Below are 24,311 nucleotides of genomic sequence, written 5' to 3' on the forward strand. Positions count from 1 at the left end.
CTCTCATATTGTTAAGGGAATCACTGACTGAAACCACCTGTCCTGGCCAGGCCCAAGAGTACCACTTGCAGGAGTTATCTTACAACAGGAGGTCCTGGTAAGGAACGCAGAACTAACAAGCTACCACCAACCGGAAGAATTCAGGAAAGGTCAAAAGGAGACCAGGAAGGACCCTCAGTCAGAATGATTGGCCAGAGACAACCCGGAAACTAACCCCATCACCATAAAACCTGAGACTGCGAGCCACGTGGCGGAGCAGCCCTCCTCGGTTCCCTTACGCTGCTGCGCTGCACCCGGGCGTCCCTTCCCAATAAAGTGTCTAGCTCTGTCAGCACGTGTGTCTCCTCGGACAATGCACGTCCAAGTGTCGGACAGGAGCCCGCTCTCGGGCCCTGGAAGGCGTCCCCCTTCCAGTGTCAGCACTCCATCCCGTGCCTCGTCACCTCGCTCGGCTCCACCACACTGGCCTCCTCCAGATGCTCCTCGCACTGGACAAACTCAGTCCCCTCCACAGCCCTTGCGGGCGCCATCCCCTCTGCCCAGAGCCCCTTCGCCCAGACACCTACGGGCTCACTCCCTCGCCTGCCCCCTCACCTCCCTGCTCAGGCACCACTACCTCAGTGACATCCTCCCTGACACTGCTACTTAAAATCCGGGGCCTACAATAGTGCCTGGTACACAAGCAGACATTCAGCAAATGCTTGTTTAACCCACACGTGCTTAGCAGGTGGCAAGGTGCCCTGTGGAACTGGGTCCCCCAGGCCAGCCTCCTGAGCAGCTGACATCCTTAACAGCCCTGCCGTCCAAGGAGACTGGGGTAAGGGCACCCCAGATGACGACACAGCAGGGCAAAGGCCCTGAGATGACAAGGTGCTTGGAGAAGGGTGGAAAATCAGCTGTGTGGCTTGAAGCAAACCTGTGAGGGTGTGAGAGGCGAGGCCAGGTAGGCGGGCAGATCCGAGGGAGTCTGTGGGTAATGCAGGGACTCTGGGATTTTACTCTGAACCACAGGAGACTCACAGGACCTGCAGCGGGTTTTTAACACGTCCCTTCTAGCCCTTACTGGTAAAACAGACGGTTCAGGAACCCGAGATGAGGCCGTGGAGATGGAGTGGTCTTGACACCCACCCAGTTATTGAGCTGTCGGGGGCGTTTACTGAGCTCCCGCGGCCTGAGCCGGCCAACGGACTGGTAGGCGGAGTCCGTCGAGGCCCCGCCCAGACTTCCTGAACCACTCCCCTTTCTCCCTGAGAGAGGAAGGGTACGACCCCCACCCCCAACGACTCCTGTGGCACAGACTCAGCCGGGGAGTTGGAGGATGGTCCGCAAACGTCGCCTTTATTTCCGGGCGGGCCTTGAAGGAAGGTGGGGCCGGGTGGGCCCTACTGGCCTAGGGGGGCGTCAGGGCCAGATCCGCCGGCGGCGCCAGGTCGTCGCCCTCGCTGGGGAGCTGGGGGCCGGCCTGCGGGGGCTGGGAGTCAGGCTTTGGGGCCCTGGCGCCCGCCCACGCTGGCCCGCGCTGCTCTTTCCCTGTCCCCACCGCCCCGAGGACGCCCTGCACCCGCACACCCCCCTCTCAGAGGGGCTCCGGATCCCAGATCCCGCCCGCTGTGTCTCGGCCCGTCTGGCCTCCGTCCCGGGCTCTCTACCTCTCCGGCCCGGTCCTCTGGGGTGGTCTGGGTCTGGACGGGGACCTGCCCCCCGAGTTTCTCCAGCTCCGCCTTCAGCCTGCGGAGAAGGGTCAGAGGAGAGGAGGAAGAGAGAGGGAGTGTGGAGGGGGCACAGGCAGGAAGCGACTGACACACTGAGCCCTGAAGACTGCAGAGAAGCCCCGGCGGGAGGAGAGCCCAGCCCGCGGAGGCCCCGCCCTTCTGGGAGGGGCAGAAGGGGAGGTGCTGGCGGGGCGGACCTCGGCCCCCCCCGCCCCGCCTCCTTTCCCCTTTTACCCGTCTTTTTCTGCCGGGGCGCTCTGGACCTCGGGCGGCGAGCGCAGCCGCCGCTCCACCGTCTCCAGCTTGGCCCGCGTCTGCCTCTCTGCGGGTGGGCGGGGCGTCATGGGCGGGGCCGGGAGCTCCCGCCTGCCGCCCCGGCTCCGACCCCACCCCGCGCAGGAGTCCCACCTTCGGTGAGCAGCTGCTCCTTGCTGCTCTGCAGGGCACGGATCTCCCAGGCCAGTCGCTGCTTCAGCATCTGTGAAGAGAGAGAGGAGCCCTGTCCGTCCAGCTGTCCTCCTGGCCCCTCCTCCTTCGCGCCTCTCGGAAAGTCCTTACTTGAATTAGGGCGTTCATTCATTCATTCATTCATTCAGCTCTCCGTTAGTTCAGTGTGCAGCTTCTGCTGTGGCCGGGCGCTGGCAGAGATGCTCTCCCCCTCAATCACTCCCCATGTCCCCGTGTACCTTACACCTCATCTCTTCCCACTGTCTCATCCCCCAGCCCCACTGTTTGCTCTTCCTCAAATACCCCAGGCACAGTTCAGCCTCCCAGGGGACACTGGCACTCAGATACCCACATGGCTTCCTCACTTACTTCCCTCGTGTCTGTGTTCAGATGACACCTGCTCAGAGAGGGCTTCCCCACTGGCGTTACATGATCTATCTACTTATTTTCTTGTTTAGAGTCTGGGTATGCATCTCCTTGCTCCTAACCAACTTGGGGACAGCAAAGACTTGGCCCCTTTGGAATGCTGCTGGACACATCCAGAGACGTTGGTTGAACGAGGGAATGCCCTGACCATGTCTGGTTCAGAGTTCCCATTTGCCACTGCAAGATAAGCACTCTAGGCAAGCAGGAGGGAAGCAAGATCAGCAATGGCTACTGCAACACTCTGGGCAATGGATGCTGGGTGTGGCAGTGGGGGATGATGAGAGGTGGTTGGGTTTAAGGTAGAAGCTGAAGGACTGAGTTGAGGCGGTGAGAGGAAGAAAGGAGTCAAGGACTACCCCTCGGCATTGGGCCTGAGCAGTAGATGGACCCTGGGCTGGTGAGCAGAGACACTGAAGCTAGGGGAGGAGTGGATTTGTTTGAGGCAATGATAATGGCTCACGTGGAATTCCCAGGGGTCCTTGTGCTGGCCTGTCAAATCCTCCAGACGTTCTTCCACGTGCAACCTAGGGGCCAACATCCATGAATGAGAAAACACGTGCTAGGACTGACACCCAGCCTGGCCCAGTCCGGGGGTTTCTCATTCATAGGCCTTCAGATCTTTGCCTGGTGCTCCCTTGCTAGGAGCCCCTTTATGGGCTTTTTCCTCCAAGCCTTGCTTCCAACAGCACCACTTCCAACAAACTCCCCCTCACGCACGCCCCACTCCCATTCCCCACACCGCGCCACCCCAGGCCCTAGACCCAGGGTACCCCAGCTTCCTCTGTCCTTGACTCTCTGTGATCTGAGAGTTATGGATAGAAATTTGTTCCATGTGCTCCGCCAACATGTACTTCCTGGGAAAGGAAAGAGAACCCTCAGTTATATTCTCTGAATGAGCCACCACTCCTTCCAGCAGGAGAGGGGCTGGGAGTCCACATTCTCCCTTTCTCTGAGCAAATGTGAACCTTTATAGGCCTCTCTTGACACCATCACCCTGTCCATTCTGTCCCCCATCAAACCATGCCTTCCCAAGAAACCTTTGTGAAGGGTACAGTAGTTTAGTTTCATAAATTATAAAGTCCTAGACTGAGGCCTGGATCTGCTATTCCACTGTGATCTTGGACAAGTTAGTTAACCTCTCTGGGTCTCAGTTTCCTCATATGTAAAATGGTGGTACTGTCATTGTGAGAATTAGTTGATAAATGAACATAAACTGCTCATCAGACAGTGGTAGGTGTGGTGTGGTTAAGCATATATACACTTTAACTATCATCAAGTTTTACCACATTATTAAAATCATGATGTGCCAGCATTTGAGACTTCTGGTCACAAGAATGTAAAGGTTCAAAGGATGGAGAGATAGATGGATAGATGGCTGGATGGACAGTGAACTGGATGGGTGAATGGTAGGCTGGAGAGATGATGTCTGGTTAGAGAAATGATGAGTGGAGAGATGATGGATGGATGGAGAAATAAAGGAAAGATTGTCAGAAGGATGCATAGCTGTCTGGATGGATGGTTGGGTAAAGAAATGAACGGTTAAATGGTTGATTAGAAAGGTGGAGAGAAGATGAATGAATGATTGGATGGGTGAAAGATGATTAGACGCAAGGCTGGAGAGATAATGGCTGTCCGTCTGGATGAAGAGTTGGACAGTTGGATAGATGTATGGATGGATGAGTGGGACAGTGGGTGGACGGGTGGGTAGATGGACGGCTGGGTCAATGGGTGGCTGGGGTCATAAATGAATAGACAGATAAACAAATGAATGGATGGCAGAAGAGCTGGCTAACCAATAGGGGAAGACTTAGAATAATACCAATGGATGAAATTTATTTGATAAGGAAACTAGCAATGAATGATTAAATGAGTTCATTTTAACACCACCACTTAATGATGAGCAGGGGTGTCTCTTGTCTAGCCACTCGATTTTATAGAAAGGGAAAGTGAGGAGTGTGTGTCCAAGATTTATTTTCCCTAGCTCTTGCCCACTCCTCCCTCAGGCTGGGGAAAAAGGCGGGGAAGAGCTGGGCACGACCTCTTACCTCTGAGCCTCACTTTCCTTCCTTTGGCAGTGCAGCTGGAGGGTCCTCAGTGCCTCTGTGGGAGGGGGGGACCAAGGGGCTTTGTGAGAGCTCTTGAGAAGTCAGGGTTGGGTAGAAGCAAGGGGCCTCGCATCGTGCTGGGCATTGGAGGGCACTGAGGGACTTTAGTGCTTACTCCGAGTCAGATGGCAGCCAAGGGAGAGATCTGAGCAGAGAGGGGAGCACCCTGACTCAGGTGTCAGGGGGGTTCCTCTGGCTGTCTGAGAACTTCAGGCATTTGTGGGGTGACGGGGTAGGAGGAGGAGGACGAAGCAGCTGGTAAGTACCTTGCTTTTTGCTCAAAACCTCCTCCAGGTGCACTTTCTCTCCATTCACTGGAAAACACAATGACACTTTGAGTCTCCAGGGGCCTCATCCTGGGCCCTGACTGCAACTTCTTGCAAAGGGAAGGCCTAAGGTCACACAGAAGACATGATACAGCCTCAGGGGAGGAGAGGTATCTCCTCACCAACCGTGCACCCATCTCCCGCTGGGGACCATCCTGGTCCAGTTTTTCCCGCTCGGGCCACACATTCCCTGTAAGTGCCGAAGCGGTGAAAAGCTGCAGGGCTCCCTTGCGTAGGATGCCTATGGTTTATACTGAGGGTAGAGATGATGAGAAATACAAAAGTACACCATGTCAAGTAGAAATAAAGGCTGTGAAGAAATCAATCAAGCAGGGGAGTGAGAGAAGGTGGTGTTCTATTTTTAGAGGGGGCCATCAAGGTAGACTTGCTGGGGTGAAGTTTCAGCTGAGGTGAAAGGTGACTCGAGATAGCACGAGGCAATGTGGATTATGTAGGACGAGAGCCTCTCAGGTGGAGGGAACAGCCCTTGCGGAGACCCTGAGGTGTGCACAGGAACGTCAGCACGGGTCATGAGATCTCTGGGTCCCTCTTCTGGTCCCACTTACAGGAGTCCAGGTCCCTATGCAGGGCCTCCCAGAGAGCTTGGGCTTCTCCCAGTTCCTCACTGGATTTCTTCTTTGCTGGGTCAAAAAAGGGAAGAAGACACGGTGTGAGTGCAGCCACAGCCTTGCTATTCTCTCACAGACCATGCCACTGCACACTCATCTTCAGACACAGACCATGACACTGCACACTCATCTTCATACAACCTGGAGGGGCCTGGATCTCATAGATGAGGAAGTGGAGGCTTTCAAAGCCCAGGTCCCTCTTGGGCAGCTGGCCGTCTTAAGTTCCGGAGCTTACCTTGCTGAAGCTCATTAATCCGGTTAATCAGGTCTTTGACCTGTGGCTCCAGGGTTCCCTCTGCAGAAGGAAAGAAAGACTGAGCCAGAGAAGGCAGATGCCTGGCTGTCTAAGGCAGAAGGAGGGGGGCGGGTGTTGCCACTGTGTCTCTGCTGCTATGAATCAGCATTTATTGAGTGTGCGCTGTGTCCCAGGCTCTGTAAGAAACCCTTGCAGGGCTTGCATTCTGGGTGGGAGAGATGGACACTAAACAAAGATTCATGATGTCAATGCTGGAGGCAGGAAACTCCAGGAAGGGAAATAAAGTGAAGCAAGGTACCTCTTGAGATGTGGAGAGGCCCCGAATGAGGTGAAGGAAGACAGCCCTGCAGCTCTGTGGGGTGGGGAGTGTGGAGTGGGCGACATGCCAGACAGAAGGACAATGAGTGCAAAGCCCCCACAGTGGGGCTGAGTGAGGCACATGCCCAAAATATATGGCCAAGCAGTCTGCTGTGGCTCGTGTGGCTCTAGTGAGCTAGTGGGGAGTAGCTGGAGGCCAAGTGGGGAAGTGGGAGTGGCAGATCGCCCAGGGCCTCCTGGGACGTGGTAGAGGCTTCTACATGGAAATCTGAATGTGGTGGGAGACAAGGGAGACTCCCCCCCGACCCCCCAGGAAAAGACTGGCGGGGTGGGTTGTCGCTTCTGTCCACCTGGACTCTGGTGCTGACCTCATATGAGACATGGGGAAAATGCCACTTTTCATTCTGACAGCTATCAAGTTCTCCAATGACAGGGAGATCAACTGTCCCTTTAGGGCGTCATCGCTAACTTCTCACAGTCCGAATTTCAGTGCTCCGTATGGGGAAGCCCTCCTCGTCCCTCTCCGGCTTCAAGGTTGGAAGCACAGAGTCGAGATAAAAATCTGCCCAATCCTCGCTGGGTCTCACTACCAGCCTATGAGACACTCTGGAGTTAAGTTCAAGTTCTGGATTTCCAGAGGCCACCAGCTTCATCTCCTGTGACTTCCAGGAGACTGAGTGCTCTCCGAGGTGCTGATTATGATACAAATCCCTGGGGTCCTTGTTTTACTGGAGACGGGCAGAGTCACTGCATTTTCAATCACGCAATTCCTCTACCTAAGTTTAGTCTAGGCAGCAGCTCCAATGTACTTTTGCATGTGGCCACAGAGTCAGGGGAAGGGGAGGTTCCCCTTTATTTGGAACAGACCAATGGATTGTAGTATTTTAAGCTGCTGATGGACTTGGGGGGATCCAACCTCAAACACAGCCAGAACTCTGCCCCAGCTCTGTTGTGGGTACTGGATGCTGGCTGGCTCCCAGTCTCCCATCAACAAGCAAAGCAAGGTGCAAAGCTGTTTGCATTGCCATTTGTATATAAAAAAGGAGGGCAAAGAATACACACCCAAGAATGTATTTTTTTTAATGTCTAGAAAAATACCTAAGAATTTAAAAATAGTTGCTGCTGGCCTATGGGTCAGGGAAATGGATGGCTGGGGTGTGTGTGAGTGTGAGTGTGTGTGCATGTGTGTGTGTATGTGTATGTGTGTGCATGCATATGAGTGTTGGAGGGTAGGGTTTTCCATCCCTTTATACTTCTTGAATTTTGAAGTTGTGTTTTCGGTTTAAAGAATTAAATTGTATAAGAGGGAGAAAGTGCAATGGGATAATTTCCCAAGGTTGTGAGTTGAGAGGGTGGGTTTGAACCACATCTTCCTGACTCAAAACCTCAGGCTAGGGCTTCCCTGGTGGCGCAGTGGTTGAGAGTCCGCCTGCCGATGCAGGGGACGCGGGTTCGTGCCCCGGGCCGGGAAGATCCCACATGCCGCAGAGCGGCTGGGCCCGTGAGCCATGGCCGCTGAGCCTGCGCGTCCGGAGCCTGTGCTCCGCAACGGGAGAGGCCACAACAGTGAGAGGCCCGCGTACCGCAAAAAAAAAACAAAAAAAAAAACAAAAAAAAAAAACTCAGGCTAAGCCTGAGACACGAGGAGACACATGACCTTTCTGCAGCTTCTTCACCATTTCCAGCAACTCTTCAGTCTTCTTTGAAGACTTGGCCTGACCTGTGGAGATGAAAATCAGAATTACAGCATCCAGTGACAGTGAGAGGGGACTGAGGAAAGGTCCAAGCTAATCTGGGCAGGGAGGAAGAAAGCCTCACTGGGTTCTGAAGACACCCCTGCGCTGAACCAAAGATAGGCTGAGGGACAGCTTTCCAGCCAGAGCAGGGTCCCTGCAGGACCCCTGTCCCTTTTTTTTTTTGGCTGCACCACACGGTTTGTGGAATTTTAGTTCCTTGACCAGGGATTGAACCCAGGCCCTTGGCAGTGAAAGCATGGAGTCCTAACCACTGGACCACCAAGGAACTCCCAGGACCCCGTCTTGTGTCTCTAGGGTTGATGGTGTGTGCTAGATGAATCTGGACCCCTAATGGCCATTTCTTCCTGAGAGGTCAAAGAACACCACAGACATCCCTTTAATGAAATTCAGGTGTGAGAGAAGGGGACGCACTTTTGCTGCTACTGATGTTCAAAATCAGTATGAAGTTTTAAGCAATGCAGTAGGACAGGGCAATTTCATATGAATTTCTTTAAAATCATTATAGGCCACAATTTGCAAATTCTTAGAGAACTGATGGGTCTAGGAAATGGTTTACTAATGGCTGCTAACATCCACAAAAGACAACTGGATATTATAAGCCTCCTGATGGAAGAACATACCACCACCTGTGAAGGATTCTGCTCCCCTCAATCCCAACCGGAAAAAACAAACCAAAAAAAAAGGAAACTTCAACCTTTGTCACTTTTGCCAACGGGATAGGCAAAAACAGCATTTCATTTCAAACTTTCTGGTAGTAAATATTAAAAACGTACTCAACTCCTCTGGATCAGAAATTCCACCTCTAGACATTTTAAGGGAATAATTAAGGATGGTGGGCAAGATTGTTCCATTGTTCATAATCTTAAAAGACGGAAGCAACTTAAAGGTATCTTAGTTGACTACGGTACATTCAGAGGATAAAATTCTTTGCAGCCATTAAAACTCATGATGTAAATCAGGGGTTCTTGGGAATTCCCTGGAGGTCCAGTGGTTAGGACTCAGCACTCTCACTGCCGGGACCTGGGTTTGATCCCTGATCGGAAACTAAGATCCCACGAGCCTCGGGGGAAAAAAAAAAACAGGGCTTCTTGACCTAAGCTTATTAAATTTTGTTGAAATGTTTGGTGGTATGTTCACTTGCTTTACATCTTTTTGTCTTGTCTGAGATCTTTTACAGATTGGTATGTATTAATTTAATTGTGCATAAATCTCATTGCTTTTCTCTGGTATCATTGGTTGGTATGTCTCCTGTGGAGACTTTTATGTTCTTTAAATATTCTTAATATTTGGAATGAAACAAAAACAATTAAATCTACTTTAATAACGAAGGGAGATATTTGTGATTACTTGTTTTTAATACTATGAAAATTTCCAAAGGCACACGAAAGTAGAGAGGATACCATGATGAACTCCAGTTTACTCATTGTCCAGATCTGACAATCATTAATATTTGCTTCAGCCGAAGAAAATGTATTTGCTTCAGCTATGTTTTTCTTGTGCTAAAGTATTTTCAAGCAAGCCCCAGACTTCATGACATTTCATCCCTAGATACTTCACTGAGTCTCAACTAAAATAAAAGAAAGTCTCAACTACTAGAAGACATTTTCTTAGATGACTCCAATCCTATAATCACACTGACAAGATTAGCAATCATCACTAATCATCGGATCATTTATATCACAAAATGCCCACAACGTATGTGGTTTCCCGATTGTCCCCATATGTCTTTCACAGCTGGCTTGTTGAACCATTTCTGTGAAAGCTCCATCTGTGTTTTTCCTCTCCACTGCATTTATTTTTTTATTGCAGTATAGTTGATTTACAACGTTGTGTTAGTTTCAGGTGTGCAGCAAAGTGAATCAGTTATACATATACATATATCCACTGTTTTTTTTTTTAAAGATTCTTTTCCCATATAGGCCATTACAGAGTACAGAATAGAGTTTCCTGTGCTATATAGCAGGTTCTTATTAGTTATCTATTTTATATATAGTAGTGTGTATATGTCAACCCCAATCTCCCAGTTTATCTCTCCTCCCACCCTTATCCCCTGGTAACCATAAGTTTGTTTTCTACATCCATGACTCTACTTCTGTTTTGTAAATTTGTACCCATTTGTACCCTTTTTTAAAGATTCCACATATAAGCAACATCATATAATATTTGTCTTTCTGTGTCTGACTTACTTCACTCAGTATCACAATCTCTAGGTCCATCCCTGTTGCTGCAAATGGCATTATTTTGTCCTTTTTTATGGCTGAGTAATATTCCATTTTATATATGTACCACATCTTCTTTATCCATTCTTCTGTTGATGGACATTTAGGTTGCTTCCATGTCCTAGCTATTGTAAATAGTGAACATTGGGGCACATGTATCTTTTAGAATTATGGTTTTCTCTGGTATATGCCCTCAGAATGGGAGAAAATATTTGTAAATGAAACTGACAAGGGATTAATCTCCAAAATATACAAACAGCTCATGCAGCTCAATATATATATATAAAAAAAACACAATAAAAAATGGGCAGAAGATTTAAATAGACATTTCTCCAAAGAAGCCATACAGATGGCCAAAAAGTACACAAAAAGATGCTCAACATCACTATTAGAGAAATGCAAATCAAAACTATAATGAGGTATCACCTCGCACCTCGACGGTCAGAATGACCGTCATCCAAAAATCTACAAACAATAAATGCTGGAGAGGGTGTGGAGAAAAGGGAACGCTCCTATACTGTTGACGGGAATGTAAATTGGTATAGCCACTAAGAAGAACAGTACGGAGGTTCCTTAAAAAACTAAAAAAAGAACTACCATATGATCCTCTGCGCTGCATTCCTAGTCCTAGTCACACAGTAACATCATAGGTGATCAGTAAATCTTTCAAATAGTCCAGCTAACATCTTGACAAAAGTTTAAAAAAATCAATGTGACAAAACAAAACAGCCTATAGAGCATGAACCCCTTTGAAACACTTTATTTTGAAATAATTTCAGATGTATTGAATACATAAAAGTTGTAGAAACAGGCCACAGGGCTATTTGCCCTTGTATCAGATTTCCCATTTGTGAGCATTACTGCACATAAATTGCAGGCATCATGACCCGTTATTTCTTAATATTCCAGTATATATTTCCTATTTATAAGGGGACTCTACCAGGTAACTGCAGTATAACCATCAAAACAGAGACATTAATATTGACCAATATTAATGTATGATCCTCAGATGCCATTCAGCATTTTCCCTCTTATATTTTAATATTATTTAGCACTACTTACATTTTCCTTTTTAAAAAATTACAAAAATGCTTCCACCTCTACACAGCCCCCAAAATCCAAGTCCCTTGTTGAGAGTCACCAGTTAGGCCTTTAGCCTTCAGACATTTTTCTAAGCAGCACACACAGGGCTGTAGTTGAACTGCTTCTTTTTTTTAATCTCAACTTGCTTTTCTCTCGTAAGAATATGATCTCTTTTGAAGCTCACTCCCTGTTAATGAATCACCATCTTCTCCTTTTAAAATTAATTTTAATTAATTAAATTAAATTGGAATTTATTTTTTCCTGCCTCTTAAGAAAAAATGTCTACTCTACAGGCATTCCATAATGCATGGATATGCCTAAATTTAGTCATTTCCGTGACTGCTCCTGTGTTTTGCTTCCATCAGCAACATTCCAATGACCCTGCTTGGTCCACACATCTGTGTATTCTAAGATTACCAAGCATGGTGACTGAAGATATGAAAATACCAGATACACTTTTCCAAAGCCAATTTTGATGGGTTAGAAATCGTAACTTGATATGCTTTTCAACTTTCTCCATTGCTGGCGAAGTTGATCATAACTTCCTTTTTTAAAAAAATTTGATAATAATAGTCTTTTTTTTTTTAAGCACAGTGGCAGCTATACTAAGTGCTTAATAAGGAAGATTTATTGGCATCTGCCTTATTTCTTGCTGAAAGCTTGCACTCAATGTGAGGCCAAAATCTAAGAGAGCTCTCAGTGTTAGTTATTTCATTATTCATGCAGTAAAAAAATTACTGAGCACCTACTATATGCCAAGCAGGCATTGTTTCAGGTGCTGGGGAAACGGCAATAAATGGTCTGTTCTCATGAAGTTCACATCCTAAGACAGACAATATACAAGTGCATAATTATTGTCATCTGCATAGATATATCTGAAAAGATGGAATCCAATGTGTTCATTAATATGATGGTTTAAAGAGTATGTAGGAAAGGTGGTCAGAGATAAATGAAAGGAGGGCCAAGAGTCGAAACAGTTGATACAGAGTGATGGGCATTCATCATGCTATTTTCTGTGCTTCGGTACATTTTGAAAATTTTTAGAATTAAAAAAAAATGCTAGTGGCTAACAGGGAATCGTCTTGGGAGATTTTCTTCTTTTGGCTAGACCTAAATTTCCAACTCCCTCTAGGAAAATTTTGTCTTTCCTCTCACTGGGGTGTGGGCTGTCAATATCAACAAAATGCCCTGGAGAATTTTCTCCAAAGAAGCCGTCTGTGGGAGTGGCCATTCACAATTAAGATTTAAGAGTCCGGGCCTCCCTGGTGGCGCAGTGGTTGAGAGTCCGCCTGCCGATGCAGGGGATACGGGTTCGTGCCCCGGTCTGGGAGGATCCCATATGCCGCGGAGCGGCTGGGCCCGTGAGCCATGGCCGCTGGGCCTGCGCATCCGGAGCCTGTGCTCCGCAATGGGAGAGGCCACAACAGTGAGAGGCCCGCATACCGCAAAAAGAAAAAAAAAAAAAAAAAAAAAAAAAGATTTAAGAGTCCATGCAAAGTGGGATATGGGCTCGGTGTGAAATGATGAAATTGGGGAATTACTGTTAATTTTCTTAGCTATGGCAGCAGTTGAGTGGGTTCTGTGAGACCATCCACCCCTCTTTTGTTTGAAGAGATGCATACCGAAGTATTTAGTCTATTGTTTACTTTAAAATACGTAAGCAATATAGCCAATAACGTTGACAACAATTAATCGAGCTGCTGAGAATATACACGTTATTTATCTGCACTTTGTTGAAGAGCATTTTTTGTTTTTATAAAAGGCTTACAATTTTTCTTCTTTAAGTACTGCTGTCAATATTTCATTATTGTAAGGGGACGAAGCCTCCCTCCCTTCTACCCTGGCCGCCAGATGCCCACTTGCCCTCACTACCTTCAGCCTCCTCGAGGACCTCCGGCGGCGCCACTTCCGAAGGCTCCAACTTCGCCGCCATTTTCCAACGCACGCACGACTGGCGCGCCTGCGCTTGGGACGATGGTTGGTTTAAAAAAAAACAAAATCGCGCGAGGGCGGAGGGACTGTGCAGAGCGCATGCGTCCAGTGCGTGTCTGTGCGTCAGTTGACCAGGGTGAGGAGCGATGGGCTTTTAGCTCCCGGGAGGGGACAGCCCAGAGCCCCCGAGCGACAGTTGGCCCGCACGCGTGCACCACGAGGCCTGCAACCCCAGGTTAGAGAAAAGAAGGGCAAAATTAGGGTCTTGGTCATTGGCGAGTGAGTGCTGCGTGCACGCATGGAAATTACAGGCAGGTCTCGCTATCTCCCTCTCTAGGATGCTTGTGTTGTGCAAGTCTGGGACAAATGTCCATGCGCTGTGTGGTGGTACGCAAGCGTTGAGTCCGTTTTCGTTCACGAATCCTCACTTAACAGCCTATGAGAGGTTAGGTATCTCCATTTCACGAATGAGTAGAATGAGCCGTGGAAGGTAAGTGGATCTACGTAAAAATTCTGGATCTCAGCCACCATGTGAAGTCAGGTGCTTTGCCCCGGGTTACACAGACAGGTAGACGCTGGAGGCCATCTTCTCATTAATATTAGCAGCAGCCAACACTGATGGGGGTCATTTTTTTTTTTTTTTTTTTTTCCGTACGCGGGCCTCTCACTGTTGTGGCCTCTCCCGTTGCGGAGCACAGGCTCCGGATGCGCAGGCTCAGCGGCCATGGCTCACGGGCCCAGCCGCTCCGCGGCATATGGGATCCTCCCAGACCGGGGCACGAACCCGTATCCCCTGCATCGGCAGGCGGACTCTCAACCACTGCGCCACCAGGGAGGCCCGATGGGGGTCATTTTTGACTGGGTAAAGATGAAGTACATGAAGCACAAAGGAATGTCTTTATGGGGATCGGTTTTACGCTTTTTAAGTGCAGTTTTTTTCTTTCAAATATCTTCAGGCCGTTTCTGGGCACAGGCTGGTCCTGCATTCCAATTCCAGAACCCCCGTGGGCCACCCAAGGAGACCTTGGCCAGCCCTGGACCCTCAGGGCTGAGATCCCATGGGGGAGGCAGACCCCTGATGCAGGACAGAGGGTGTGGTGCCCAGGGTTGGAGGAGGCGGTCCCTGACAGAGGCTGGAACATCATCCAAGTGAAGGAGGTGTGGCAGGGGAGGGGAAGAGGGAGTCCTAAGGACTTCCCCAGAGGTGGAGGGGCCGGAGGGGGCTGGGGAAGCAGCCTGCTCACCTGTGTGTAGTCACACTGCCACCCGTCTCTCATGTGTGGGCAGCCCCCCAGATCTTGCTCCACTGCCTGGGGAGACAGGGACCAGCCACAGCCACCACCACCAGCAACCTCCCCCACCTCGCCCCACCCCGGCCCATTTCCAGGATGGAGACAGGAAGTAAAAGCCAAAGGTGGTGGTTCCCCACACGGCCCAGTCTGAGAGCTCCGCCTCTCAAGGTCCAGTAAACAGGCCGTTATGGGAAGCCTGGTCCGTGGAGGCAGCTGGGGCTGCTGGGGGCGTGGAGTACTTGGGTGGGTAACGAATAAAGAGACGATCCTCCTCTTTCTTCACCCAACGCAGGAGTTTGGTCACTACGAGGATGGCACCTGCCTTGGTCACCAGGGGGCTGAGGCAGGTGTACAGCTCAAATTTGGAGGTCACCTGGGGGTTTGAGAGGAGACAGGGTCAGCTGGGCCGGAGCTGGCCATGCCCGGTGCTGTCCACCCCACCCTAGCCCCATACCTGTCCCGTTTGGAAGGTGCACCTGGCAGCAGCTCCTCCTCGGTGCTGCCTGGTCACTGGGCTAAAGCGGGTAAGCTGATGCTGTTGTATCACGAGTGGGCCAAGGGATCAGCGAGATCTAGTGGCTTCAACTGGGTGATGCTGGCTGTGTGTGTGTGTACGTACACTCTCTGGACCTCAGTTCACTCATCTGTGCACTGGCGACGACGACAATGCTTCACATTTAATGAGCAGTGGTTGTATACAAAGTCCTGGTCTAAGCTCCACACACCTGTTTCTATCATCTGTAGCCTGGGCATAATAGGAGGATTAACGCAATTTAATCTTCATACCAAACCTGAGAGGCTTAACCTGACCAGGTCACCAGCACCTTTCCACATCACCTCTCTCTGCTCTCCCCCTCGCTCTCTCTGTTCCAGCCACTCTAGCCTCTCCTTGCTGTTCCTCAAACATAACCAGGCTCAGCCTCACCTCATGGCGTTTGCACAGTCCTTTCCCTCTGCCAGGTGTACTGTCCCTGGAGATACCACACGACCTGTGACCTCCCCTTCCACGTGGATGTCATTTCCTGACCACCTGATTTAAAATCCTGGGCCTACCAGATCTTGTTTTTGAAATACCATCCTCCACTGAAAGGTACAAGGGCTCATTGGACAGATGGCCAATTTCAGGACTGGCACAGAGAAAGTACAAAATGAGCTTGGAATATCTTGTGCCAGAAAGTAAGAAGGGCTTAAGCAGTCATGCAGACGTGTCAAAAAGATACAGGGGCCAGTCTGGCTAAATCATGGCTCCTGCTGGCTAACTCAGAGACAGTTTGAGCACAAAAATAAATGAAAGGAAAAGATTTTAGCCCACTGAATTCAAGAAAATTCCATAATATAAAATTTAAAATTCAACAAATAAATAGGAGCAGGGAAAGTTCTTCCATACAGTAGAATCTCAACCAATAAATGAAGTTATGATGGAGTTGGAAAAGTAACCATCTGGTAAATACCAGAGAAACAACTGTCAAAGGCAAAAATCATTAATGGATATTAAAATTAGTGGAACAAAAACAAACAAAAAAAATTAGTGGATGAAAATATGGTGAAAAAGAGAACACTGACATAATCACCACAAGGTATTTACTAATTACAAAGGGCAAAACCCCCTAACTTTAAAGTGGAGAAACCTGGCAGATACCACCTTAATAAAGTGATAGAAGTTAACATCATCAATGGGACACAGTGACATAGTGGTCCTCCTGATATGAAGCAGAAAAGGACGCATCACTTCTGTGATATACGTGCCCAAAATGCATGGCCTCAATTTAGTCTTGATAAAATACTAGAAAAACCCAAGTTGAGGGACATTCTACAAACTAACTGGCTGGTACTTTCTAAAAGTGCCCAAGTCATAAAAGAAAAAAAAAAGAGTGAGGAAATGTTCCAGAATAAACGAGACTAGGGAGACACAATAAATAAATCTAATATGTGATCCTGGACTGGATTCTGGACCAGTAAAAGGACATTAGTGGGAGAAGTGGTGAGTCTGAATGAAGTCTGTGGATAAGATGTGATTGTACTGATGTTAATTCCCTGATTTAATGAGTTCCTGTGGTTATGTTAACATCTGGAGAAACTATGTGAAGGACCTATTTAAAGTAACTTTTTGCAACTTCTTTGTAAGTCTAAAATTGCTTGAAAATGAAAGCTAAGGAAAATTTTTTTAATTAAATAAAATTCTCAGCCTAGAACAATGCCTGATACATAACAGGCATGCAAATAAATGATTTAATAAATATGCACTAAATTGCAGAATCTAGGGGAAAGTGCCATTTCCAGTGGAGTCACATGACCAAACTCCCTGAAGCTGACCTCGAATAGACCCATAGGAAGTGAGGACAGGAGCCCTGAAGAGACCCCAGGGAAGGATACCCCAGGTGGAAGGCACAGCAGGGGAGCAAGCCTGTAGTGTTCAAGGGTGCTGGGAACTCATGGAGTCAAAGCTCAACTGGTACCTGCAGACACGTGGGCGGGGCTCATGGGACATCGGCGAGCACAGTGATGGTGGATAACGCGGCCTCTTGAAAGTCAAAGACACGCTACTGGTGGCTAACCAGTAGACACTCTACTGTAGACTGGTGGTTTGTCTACAGGTGTCAATGCATGTGTCTAAGAAGAAGAAGACTTAATTTCTGTTTTATGTGAAGAACAAATTCAGATTTGGCACTTTTGTGTTTTAAGTGCCTAAGAATGGAAAGAGATAACTAAAGAGTATTTAAGAAATTTAAGATCATGAACTGGGAGAGTCCTAGGCATAACTGCTAAGAATCTTGGAAACAGAAAAAGAAGTTGAGTGTCTGTCGTGCAGTTTCCTTAAGCTACAATGAACACCATCTTCTCTCTGGAAGAAGACAGAAACTAGGAGTAACTGTGCATGGTAACTTTCACTAAATTCTTCTAAGAATATTTACCTTGTTTACAACTGGATTCATTTATTCCTTCTAGTATTGACTGGAACACTCCAGTCAGATACAGGAATTTTTTGTGTAAGTGTAATTTCAAAAATTTCCACATGATGGCGGAAGATCCTAATATCTGGAAACACGTTACTGAATGAAATTCGGAAAACTTTGTATTTCAATTTTACCTGAAATAGTATGCATCTTTTCATATTTCCGCTAGTAATTTTCACACTTGTATCGTCTGATAGAGACAGTTATTGCTACTTAGAACATTTTAAATGTTTTCAGTAATTTTAAAATTTTAAAAATAAATGTTTTTCCAGAAAAAACCACCAGACTCTCTACTGGTTGTTTCTCTGGTATTTACCAGATGGTTACTGTTGACCGAGGGGACGGTCAACACAATGACGGAACTAAAGATTCTGGACTCTGCAGCTGCTGGGTTTCACGGACACGCAGTGGCCAGGACACTTCTGGAGGCAAAACCGCAGCCCAGGCCAAGGCGTGGTGCACTTGAAGGGGGGCTGTCACAGCTGGAGGGGATACGGGGGGGGGGAAAGAAGGCTTGAAGTGGGGCCATTAACTCCTTCAGAGCCCCCCACTCAACTCACCCAGGCCAGCAGCGTCTCCTTCTCAGCCACGTGGTAAATGAGGCGCAGGGGCCGGGAGGTGTTATGGAGGCGTGCGTGCAGGCGGTGGTACAGGTCGGACAGGCGCTGCCGCTCCTCCTCTCTGCTGTATGGGGCCTCCAGCTCGGGGCTGCAGTGATGGATGGGGGTGGGGGACAAGGTCAGTCTAGGGCTTTCTTGGCTGGCCTATCTCCCCTCAGTCTAGGGAGTTCAGTTAGGAGCTGAGCCTCCCCCATTAGACTGGAGGCTTCTCAGGGCCTAAGCTCCCCATCAAACTCGATTCCTTGAGTCCTGGGGCCCTCCGCTCCATCGGAACAGGGGATTTCTCGAGGTTGGTGGCTGAGCCTCCCGCATCGGGCAGGCCCATTCTATTGCATCTCTCTAGGGCATGGCTGGCTCTCTCTCCAGACTCATGTCTATGAGTTGCCGAGCCTTCCAGTTAGATAAGCCCTCCCACCGGGCCACTTGCCCGCAGGGTAGGGGCCCACCTGGTAAACTGGGGCAGCTGGCGGTGATGGTCGGGGATGTCCAGCGGCTTATAGAGGAAGTGCCGGAGGCCGGCGGCCTCCACAGCCTGCACACTGTAGGCCGAGGCACTGGCCGATGGGGTGTTGGAGAAGCTGGCAGCCTCCCTGAGGGTGCGCATGGCCCCAAGGGAGTGCATGCCGTCCTCGACCAGGCGCCGGCAGGTGGCCATGTCGTGGAAGGCCTCGGGGTCGGTGCCGAGCAGCAGCAGGCAGACAGGCATGGCGTCCAGGCGGGCCACGTAGGCGTAAAAGAAACCATCGGGATTGAAGCGGGGCAGGCACACAGGCGCCCAGGCCTCGCCCGCCGCAAAGGCCGGTGCCCCCACCCAGTCCAGCAGCAACTGCAGGTCGGCTGGGTCGAGCCGGCACTCGGCCAGCACAGTCCGCTCCTGGGCTGCTGTCACCAGGCGACCGCCAACCGCCAGCACCGAGAGGGCCAGGCCAGGCGCCGTGCAACGTCGGAGCAGCGCACCCAGCGCGTCCCGCAGCGGGCGAGCGAGAGGCACGCAGCGCACGGCGCCCAGCAGCAGGGCCCCCGGGTCCCGCTCCACACTGTCCAGAAGCCGGTCTAGAGTGCGCTCCGAGCCGGCCAGCAGGCGGCGGAGGTCGTAGTTCTGCTTGCGCGCGAAGATGCGGGCCACGCTGGCGCGCGTCAGGGTGCTCACGATCTGTGCGTGCACGGCCATAAGCTCCCCCCGCAGCTGTGCTGCTGACTGAGGAGTCCTTGACACGGCCACCAGCAGCAGTGGGCCCTGCTGCAGGAACACCAGCTTGTGGTCCTCTGGGGGAGGGAAGGGGCAGGGGGTAGAGATGCGTCAGTGGTGACAAGACGGGGTCAGGCGGGGCTCTTCCACCCTTCCCCGGAAGGCATACACTCCTGGTCCAAGCCCACACGGTCACTCTAGGGACACAGCACTAAGGTCAGGACAAACTGGGGGAGTTTGGACATTTGCAGAGACATGATGGGATGGTCAAGGAATCAGGCACACAGCATGGAGTGAGGAAGATGCGGCAAGGACTAAGCTAGAAAGACACCAACTCGGCCCAACAGCCCCCAAACCCACCCTCTTAGGCAAGAAGGAAATATCCAGCCAGTTACCTAGATCCCAGTGAGTTAACCACTCAGAACCCAGCAGGGCCAACAGACAGACAGACCCCTTGGACAGACAGACGCCTGGCCAGCCTCCACACACACTGACTCACTCCTAACTAGCTGGATAGTCTCCCAGGCAGCCAGCCAGACAGAAAGACCTACTGCCAGACAGACGGCCATAGTCCCAGTCACCGTCACCTGTTCTGCCTCCTGCCCCTTTGCTCACCAGCATAGATGGCGCGAATGGCATCTCCTGCACTCTGCACAAAGGACACGAGAGCTGTCATCACACCCATGGTAGTTGACAATGCCTCCACGCTACCATACCGCGAGTAGATGGGCTTGCCAGCCTCACTCAGCACAAACACGTGCTTCCGCTTCCTGCGCCAGTCCTCGTCACTGGGGTCCCCGCCCTGGCCCCCTGAGCCACTCTCAGGGCCACCCACGGGACTGTTCTCAGAGGCTGCCGGACCCCAGAGCCCATAGGTGCATGATGGAGCCTCGGACTGGAGCAGCAGGCCGGGTGGCTGGTCCTTGGCCTCGGATCCTGAAAGGGAGCCCCTGGTGAGTCATCTGCCTGTGGACTCCCAATAACCCCATGTGCCCGCAGACCCACCAAATCCCTACCAGCCCTGCAGTGACCCCCTGCTGCTGACACAGACCTCCAGGTGTCTCCTCTGCCCCTCAATGACATCCACTAACACTTAGGTTTCAACGATTCCCCTAAAACTCCAATAATCCCATCTCACTGTCATTACTGAACCCTTTATATCCCTACAGACTAATCATTCCCCTTTCAATAACTGCCATTCCCAAGTCTTCAAAGCACTCCACTGCCTCTGAATGATTATCAATATCTTCATCTTCAATGATTCCCCCATTAATCTCTGACCCCTCTTTTATCTTCCTGGTATCTACTCACCCCTCAATAGCTACCATTATATCTATTAACATCTGTGTCTTTGAATGTGCCCCTCACTACCCTAACCCCTTATTTATTCTCATTGATGTCCACTGATTCTAATGACCCCATTGACTCTCCCAGTCTTGGTGATGATCACTAATCCAAATTCTGCCATGATTATCCCTAACATCTGGATCTTTAGGACTCCCCTCACCCCCTATTCATTCCCACTGCTGTTCACTAACATTCCAATGACCCCACATTAACGTCACTAATACCTGGGTCTTCAATGACTGCCCCGGCCCACAATTTAATCTACTCCATGTCCACTGCATTCCCAAGAATGACCACCATTAACCTCCACTAACATCCAAGACTTCCAGTGACCTCCACTGACTCCCCTGACTTTTATTCTCATTGATGTGACTCCCCTTTATTCTCACTGATATTCACTCCCCTCCCTACAATAACCACCATAACATCCACTAACACACAGGACTTTAATGACCTCTATTGCCCTTCGCCATGACCATCATTAACATTCACCAATGAAATCCACAATTTCATTGCCCTCTACTGACTACCCTCCCATTTATTTTAGTTGATGTCCACTGATCCCCAGTGACAACCAGTGTTATCTACTGGCAAACTATGTATCAATACTTTCCTCATAAAATCCCAATGACCTCATATTCCCTCATTTTCTCATTGACAGTCCCCAAGTACCTACTCCCAATACTTGCCAACAAGTTCTCAAAGACGCCCCCCCCATTACTGATTTTCAGTGATGTGTACTGATCCTTCCCAATGACCCCATTAATATCCACTAATTCCAAAGTGGTCAATGAGCACTCATTCCGCAATGACTTCCGCTGATCCTCCACTCTATACCTTTACACATACACCAGAGTCTTCAAAGATCTTCCTACTGGTTCTCTAACTCTCCAGATAATTTCATTGATGTCCATTGTCTCCTCATCAATGATCATCATTAACGTCCACTAAGATCTGGTTCCTTAAAGACTTCCTCCAACAACTACCATCAACTCCTCAATGATGTAAATACTCTGAGCGCCCACTGGCCCCCACTGATCCCCTTTCCCACCTCAATGATTTAAAGACCCCAAAGGGGTCAAAGGGGGGACTGACTTCTAAACAGTCCCCCTTTGACCCTATTAACTTTTTTTTGGTCATTCACTGACCTTAACATCCTCAATCCCTAGTGCCCCTCTCTAACCCCAACGGATCCCTTTCTGATTCTTCAATTACCTAAATTCATACCAGCTCCCCAATGAACATCCATTGATACCCACTGATTTCATTTTCACTCCTCAATGATTTAAACTACAACGTGAGTACACAATGACTTCCCACTGACCCAAGCTATGGTTTAAACTACTTCCCCGAGTCCCAAAAGACTCCCCTCTGGTCCCCCATGGACCTCCCCCAACAGTAACACCCCCTAGGGATTCCTTCCAAGACCCCAGTGAAGGGAATGCATACCTGTTTTCTCCACGCTCCCATCTCCAGTACCGGGTAGGTCCCTGCAAATCCCTCCACCGTCTCTAGCCTCCTCACTGGGGAACCGCATCTCCTCCAAGTCCTCCGCGTCCCCAGGGGCTGGGGCAGCAGTGCCTCCTCCGGCCTCCATCTGCACATCCCTGTGGGGGAGGGGAATGGAGAGTGACCCGCAGCAAAAGAAACTTCTTAAAAGCTGTTACTGAACCTGGCCCCCTTGTACACACTCCTGGGGCTCGTTTCCCCTCGCGTTTCAACAGGATGAGACATTCAAAAACACGACCACATACTTGCAACCTCCAACACTTTACGAAAAGGGAGGCTCTACCGAGCCTCTGGAAATAAAGATATATAAACACCTGTTTTAACTCCGTATCTCAATTGGCCAGGTACCATTACTTCCCGCAGCCGCGGAAGAATCACACTTCCGGGTGTGGCTGCTCTCTTGCCACACTTCCGGGTGCGACGCGGCTCCGAAGACACTTCCGGTTGCGGACTTTATTCGCTCGCTGGGCGCCGGACCCCTCTCTCCCGCCGCCCACTTGTGTTCCCTCACCGTAGAGAAGGCGCGCGCCACTGCCGGGTCTACGTCGGATGTGGCCCGGAACCCAGAGCCCCTTCTACCCTCGTTCCCACCGCACCCGCACCAGCGGCTAACGGGCGAGTCCGGGCCACTTCTCGTACCCAAGGTTGCCGGCGTGAGGGGGGCGCGGCTCACGTTCAGCCAATCCGGAGTACGGAGGGCGGCACTGCCTCCTTTATGGCCCAATCAAGCGAAGCCGGCCCCCCTCCGACCGTTCCGCCCACATTCTGTGAGCTTCGTATCTCCACCAATACTGTGCGTCGGATTGCTATTGCAACCGCCGATCCCTTGACTGACATTTCTCTGGACCCAATCGAAGGTTCGAGCCTATTCCTCTCTTAACTGGAGGAGGTTCGCAGCCTAGGTCATGATAGATGCCCGTGCCTGGTCTATAGACGTGCTCGCCAGAATTGAGGCAACTTCACCCTCCTTTATCCACCAGGAAAGGCAGGGGCGTGAGGGTGGAGTGGAGTCTTGACAAGAGAGAAAATGATTGACGGACAGTCGCCCCTTCCAATCAGAGTGCCGTGCGCAGGCTGGACAGCCTATGGGACTCAGCTTCTAAGGCGAGAGGCGGGCCTCTCAGATGTAGGAAGTATTCGTGGGTGTCTGGGTATTCAGGCAGGCGAAGGGCTTAGCGGCCTCTGGAAAAAAGGCAAGCGCGAGCCGTGGACATGCTCATGGCGCAGAGGGGTGAGTCTGCAAAGGCAATGTGTAGGCTGACCAGGGCCTGCCCAGACCGGCAAAAGGCCGAGCTGACCTCACTTCCGAAGATAGGGCTCTGTGGGCGGAGCCATGCAGATTAGGAGCCCAGGCCTAACTGGGGTGCTTGTGGGCGAGGCTTTGGGAGCCTTCTGAGACCTCATTGGTTGAGGAAAATGCCCCTCCGGTCTCTGAGCGCCACCACTGGCTGGACGAGGGTAGGGCAAGATGCCCGCCGCTGGGATCCGCCCCCTGGAGGGTGTCTAAACTAGCTTAGAGGAGTGCGCGGTCCTGATGATCCGATCTTCTTTTCCTGGGCTGCATCAGGCGGTCCTAGCCGACAAATTTAGTGTGAGGGTGAGCGCAGATGAGGACAGGCCTGCTCTGGATTCTCCTTCTTTGCTCTGAATGTCTCTGCCCGCGACTCCTTGTCTCTGAGCCTCTTTCTCTCTCTGTGTCTGGATGTCTCTTTGCGTCTGAATCTCTGTCTCTCTTCCGATGTTTATGTCTCCGTGTGTCCTCCTTCCTTATCCCTTCAGCTCTTTTTATGTCTTTTTCTCCAGGTCTTTGTCTTTCTTAGTCGTTCTTCAGTTTTCTCTCCTCCAATATCTCCCTTTCTCTCTCTTCCTCTGTGTCTCTCACTTTGCTCTCGCTTGATCTCTGGCTTCCCACTCTTTCCCCTTTGGTCAGCCGAATGGAGCTCAGTGAGGCAAAGTCCCTGAGGACCAGCCTAGTTGGAACCCCGACCTCCACTGCCCACAGGATTCCCATTTACGTTGAGGAATCTTAGGAGAAGTTGACTCTCATTGTTACCGAGTCCAAGCTCGTTCTGCTCGCCTCATGACAGGCTAATAAATCAAGAGAGGAGGTGTTGGGGCAAGGAACTTTATTTGGAAAGCTGGGAGTCTGAGAAGATGGCAGACTAGGGTCCTAGAGAACCGTCTTGCAGG

The 24,311-nt window shown here is 50.2% G+C and overlaps 2 protein-coding genes across 4 annotated transcripts; both read right to left on the reverse strand.

Annotated features, from left to right (window-relative positions):
* Positions 1 to 1,232: 1,232 nt before the first annotated feature.
* SYCE1L (synaptonemal complex central element protein 1 like) lies at positions 1,233 to 13,211 on the reverse strand (the record flags this gene model as incomplete). Its single annotated transcript, XM_082606630.1, has 12 exons — positions 1,233 to 1,462; positions 1,650 to 1,728; positions 1,947 to 2,034; positions 2,121 to 2,190; positions 3,046 to 3,109; positions 3,356 to 3,439; positions 4,631 to 4,685; positions 4,957 to 5,004; positions 5,583 to 5,657; positions 5,881 to 5,940; positions 7,877 to 7,939; positions 13,151 to 13,211. 12 exons carry the CDS (start codon positions 13,209 to 13,211, stop codon positions 1,391 to 1,393), a joined length of 819 nt encoding a protein of 272 aa, XP_082462756.1. The 3' UTR covers positions 1,233 to 1,390.
* Positions 12,977 to 23,187, reverse strand: MON1B (MON1 homolog B, secretory trafficking associated). 3 transcript variants are annotated; one of them, XM_082608093.1, is made up of 7 exons: positions 22,436 to 22,626; positions 22,062 to 22,219; positions 19,881 to 20,201; positions 18,523 to 19,342; positions 18,017 to 18,164; positions 16,959 to 17,021; positions 14,790 to 14,875 (listed from the first exon to the last, which is right to left on the reverse strand). In XM_082608093.1, exons 2-6 carry the CDS (start codon positions 22,207 to 22,209, stop codon positions 16,980 to 16,982), a joined length of 1,479 nt encoding a protein of 492 aa, XP_082464219.1. In that variant the 5' UTR covers positions 22,210 to 22,219; positions 22,436 to 22,626; the 3' UTR covers positions 14,790 to 14,875; positions 16,959 to 16,979. The 3 variants fall into 3 exon arrangements, with proteins under 3 accessions (XP_082464218.1, XP_082464217.1, XP_082464219.1); XM_082608092.1 differs by lacking the exons at positions 16,959 to 17,021; positions 22,436 to 22,626 and adding an exon at positions 22,633 to 23,187 and having other exon boundaries at positions 12,977 to 14,875; XM_082608091.1 differs by lacking the exon at positions 16,959 to 17,021 and having other exon boundaries at positions 12,977 to 14,875.
* Positions 23,188 to 24,311: the final 1,124 nt, after the last annotated feature.

The sequence above is a fragment of the Mesoplodon mirus genome (assembly GCF_964341445.2).
Source record: "Mesoplodon mirus genome assembly, chromosome: 19".
Classification (NCBI taxonomy): Eukaryota; Metazoa; Chordata; class Mammalia; order Artiodactyla; family Ziphiidae; genus Mesoplodon; species Mesoplodon mirus.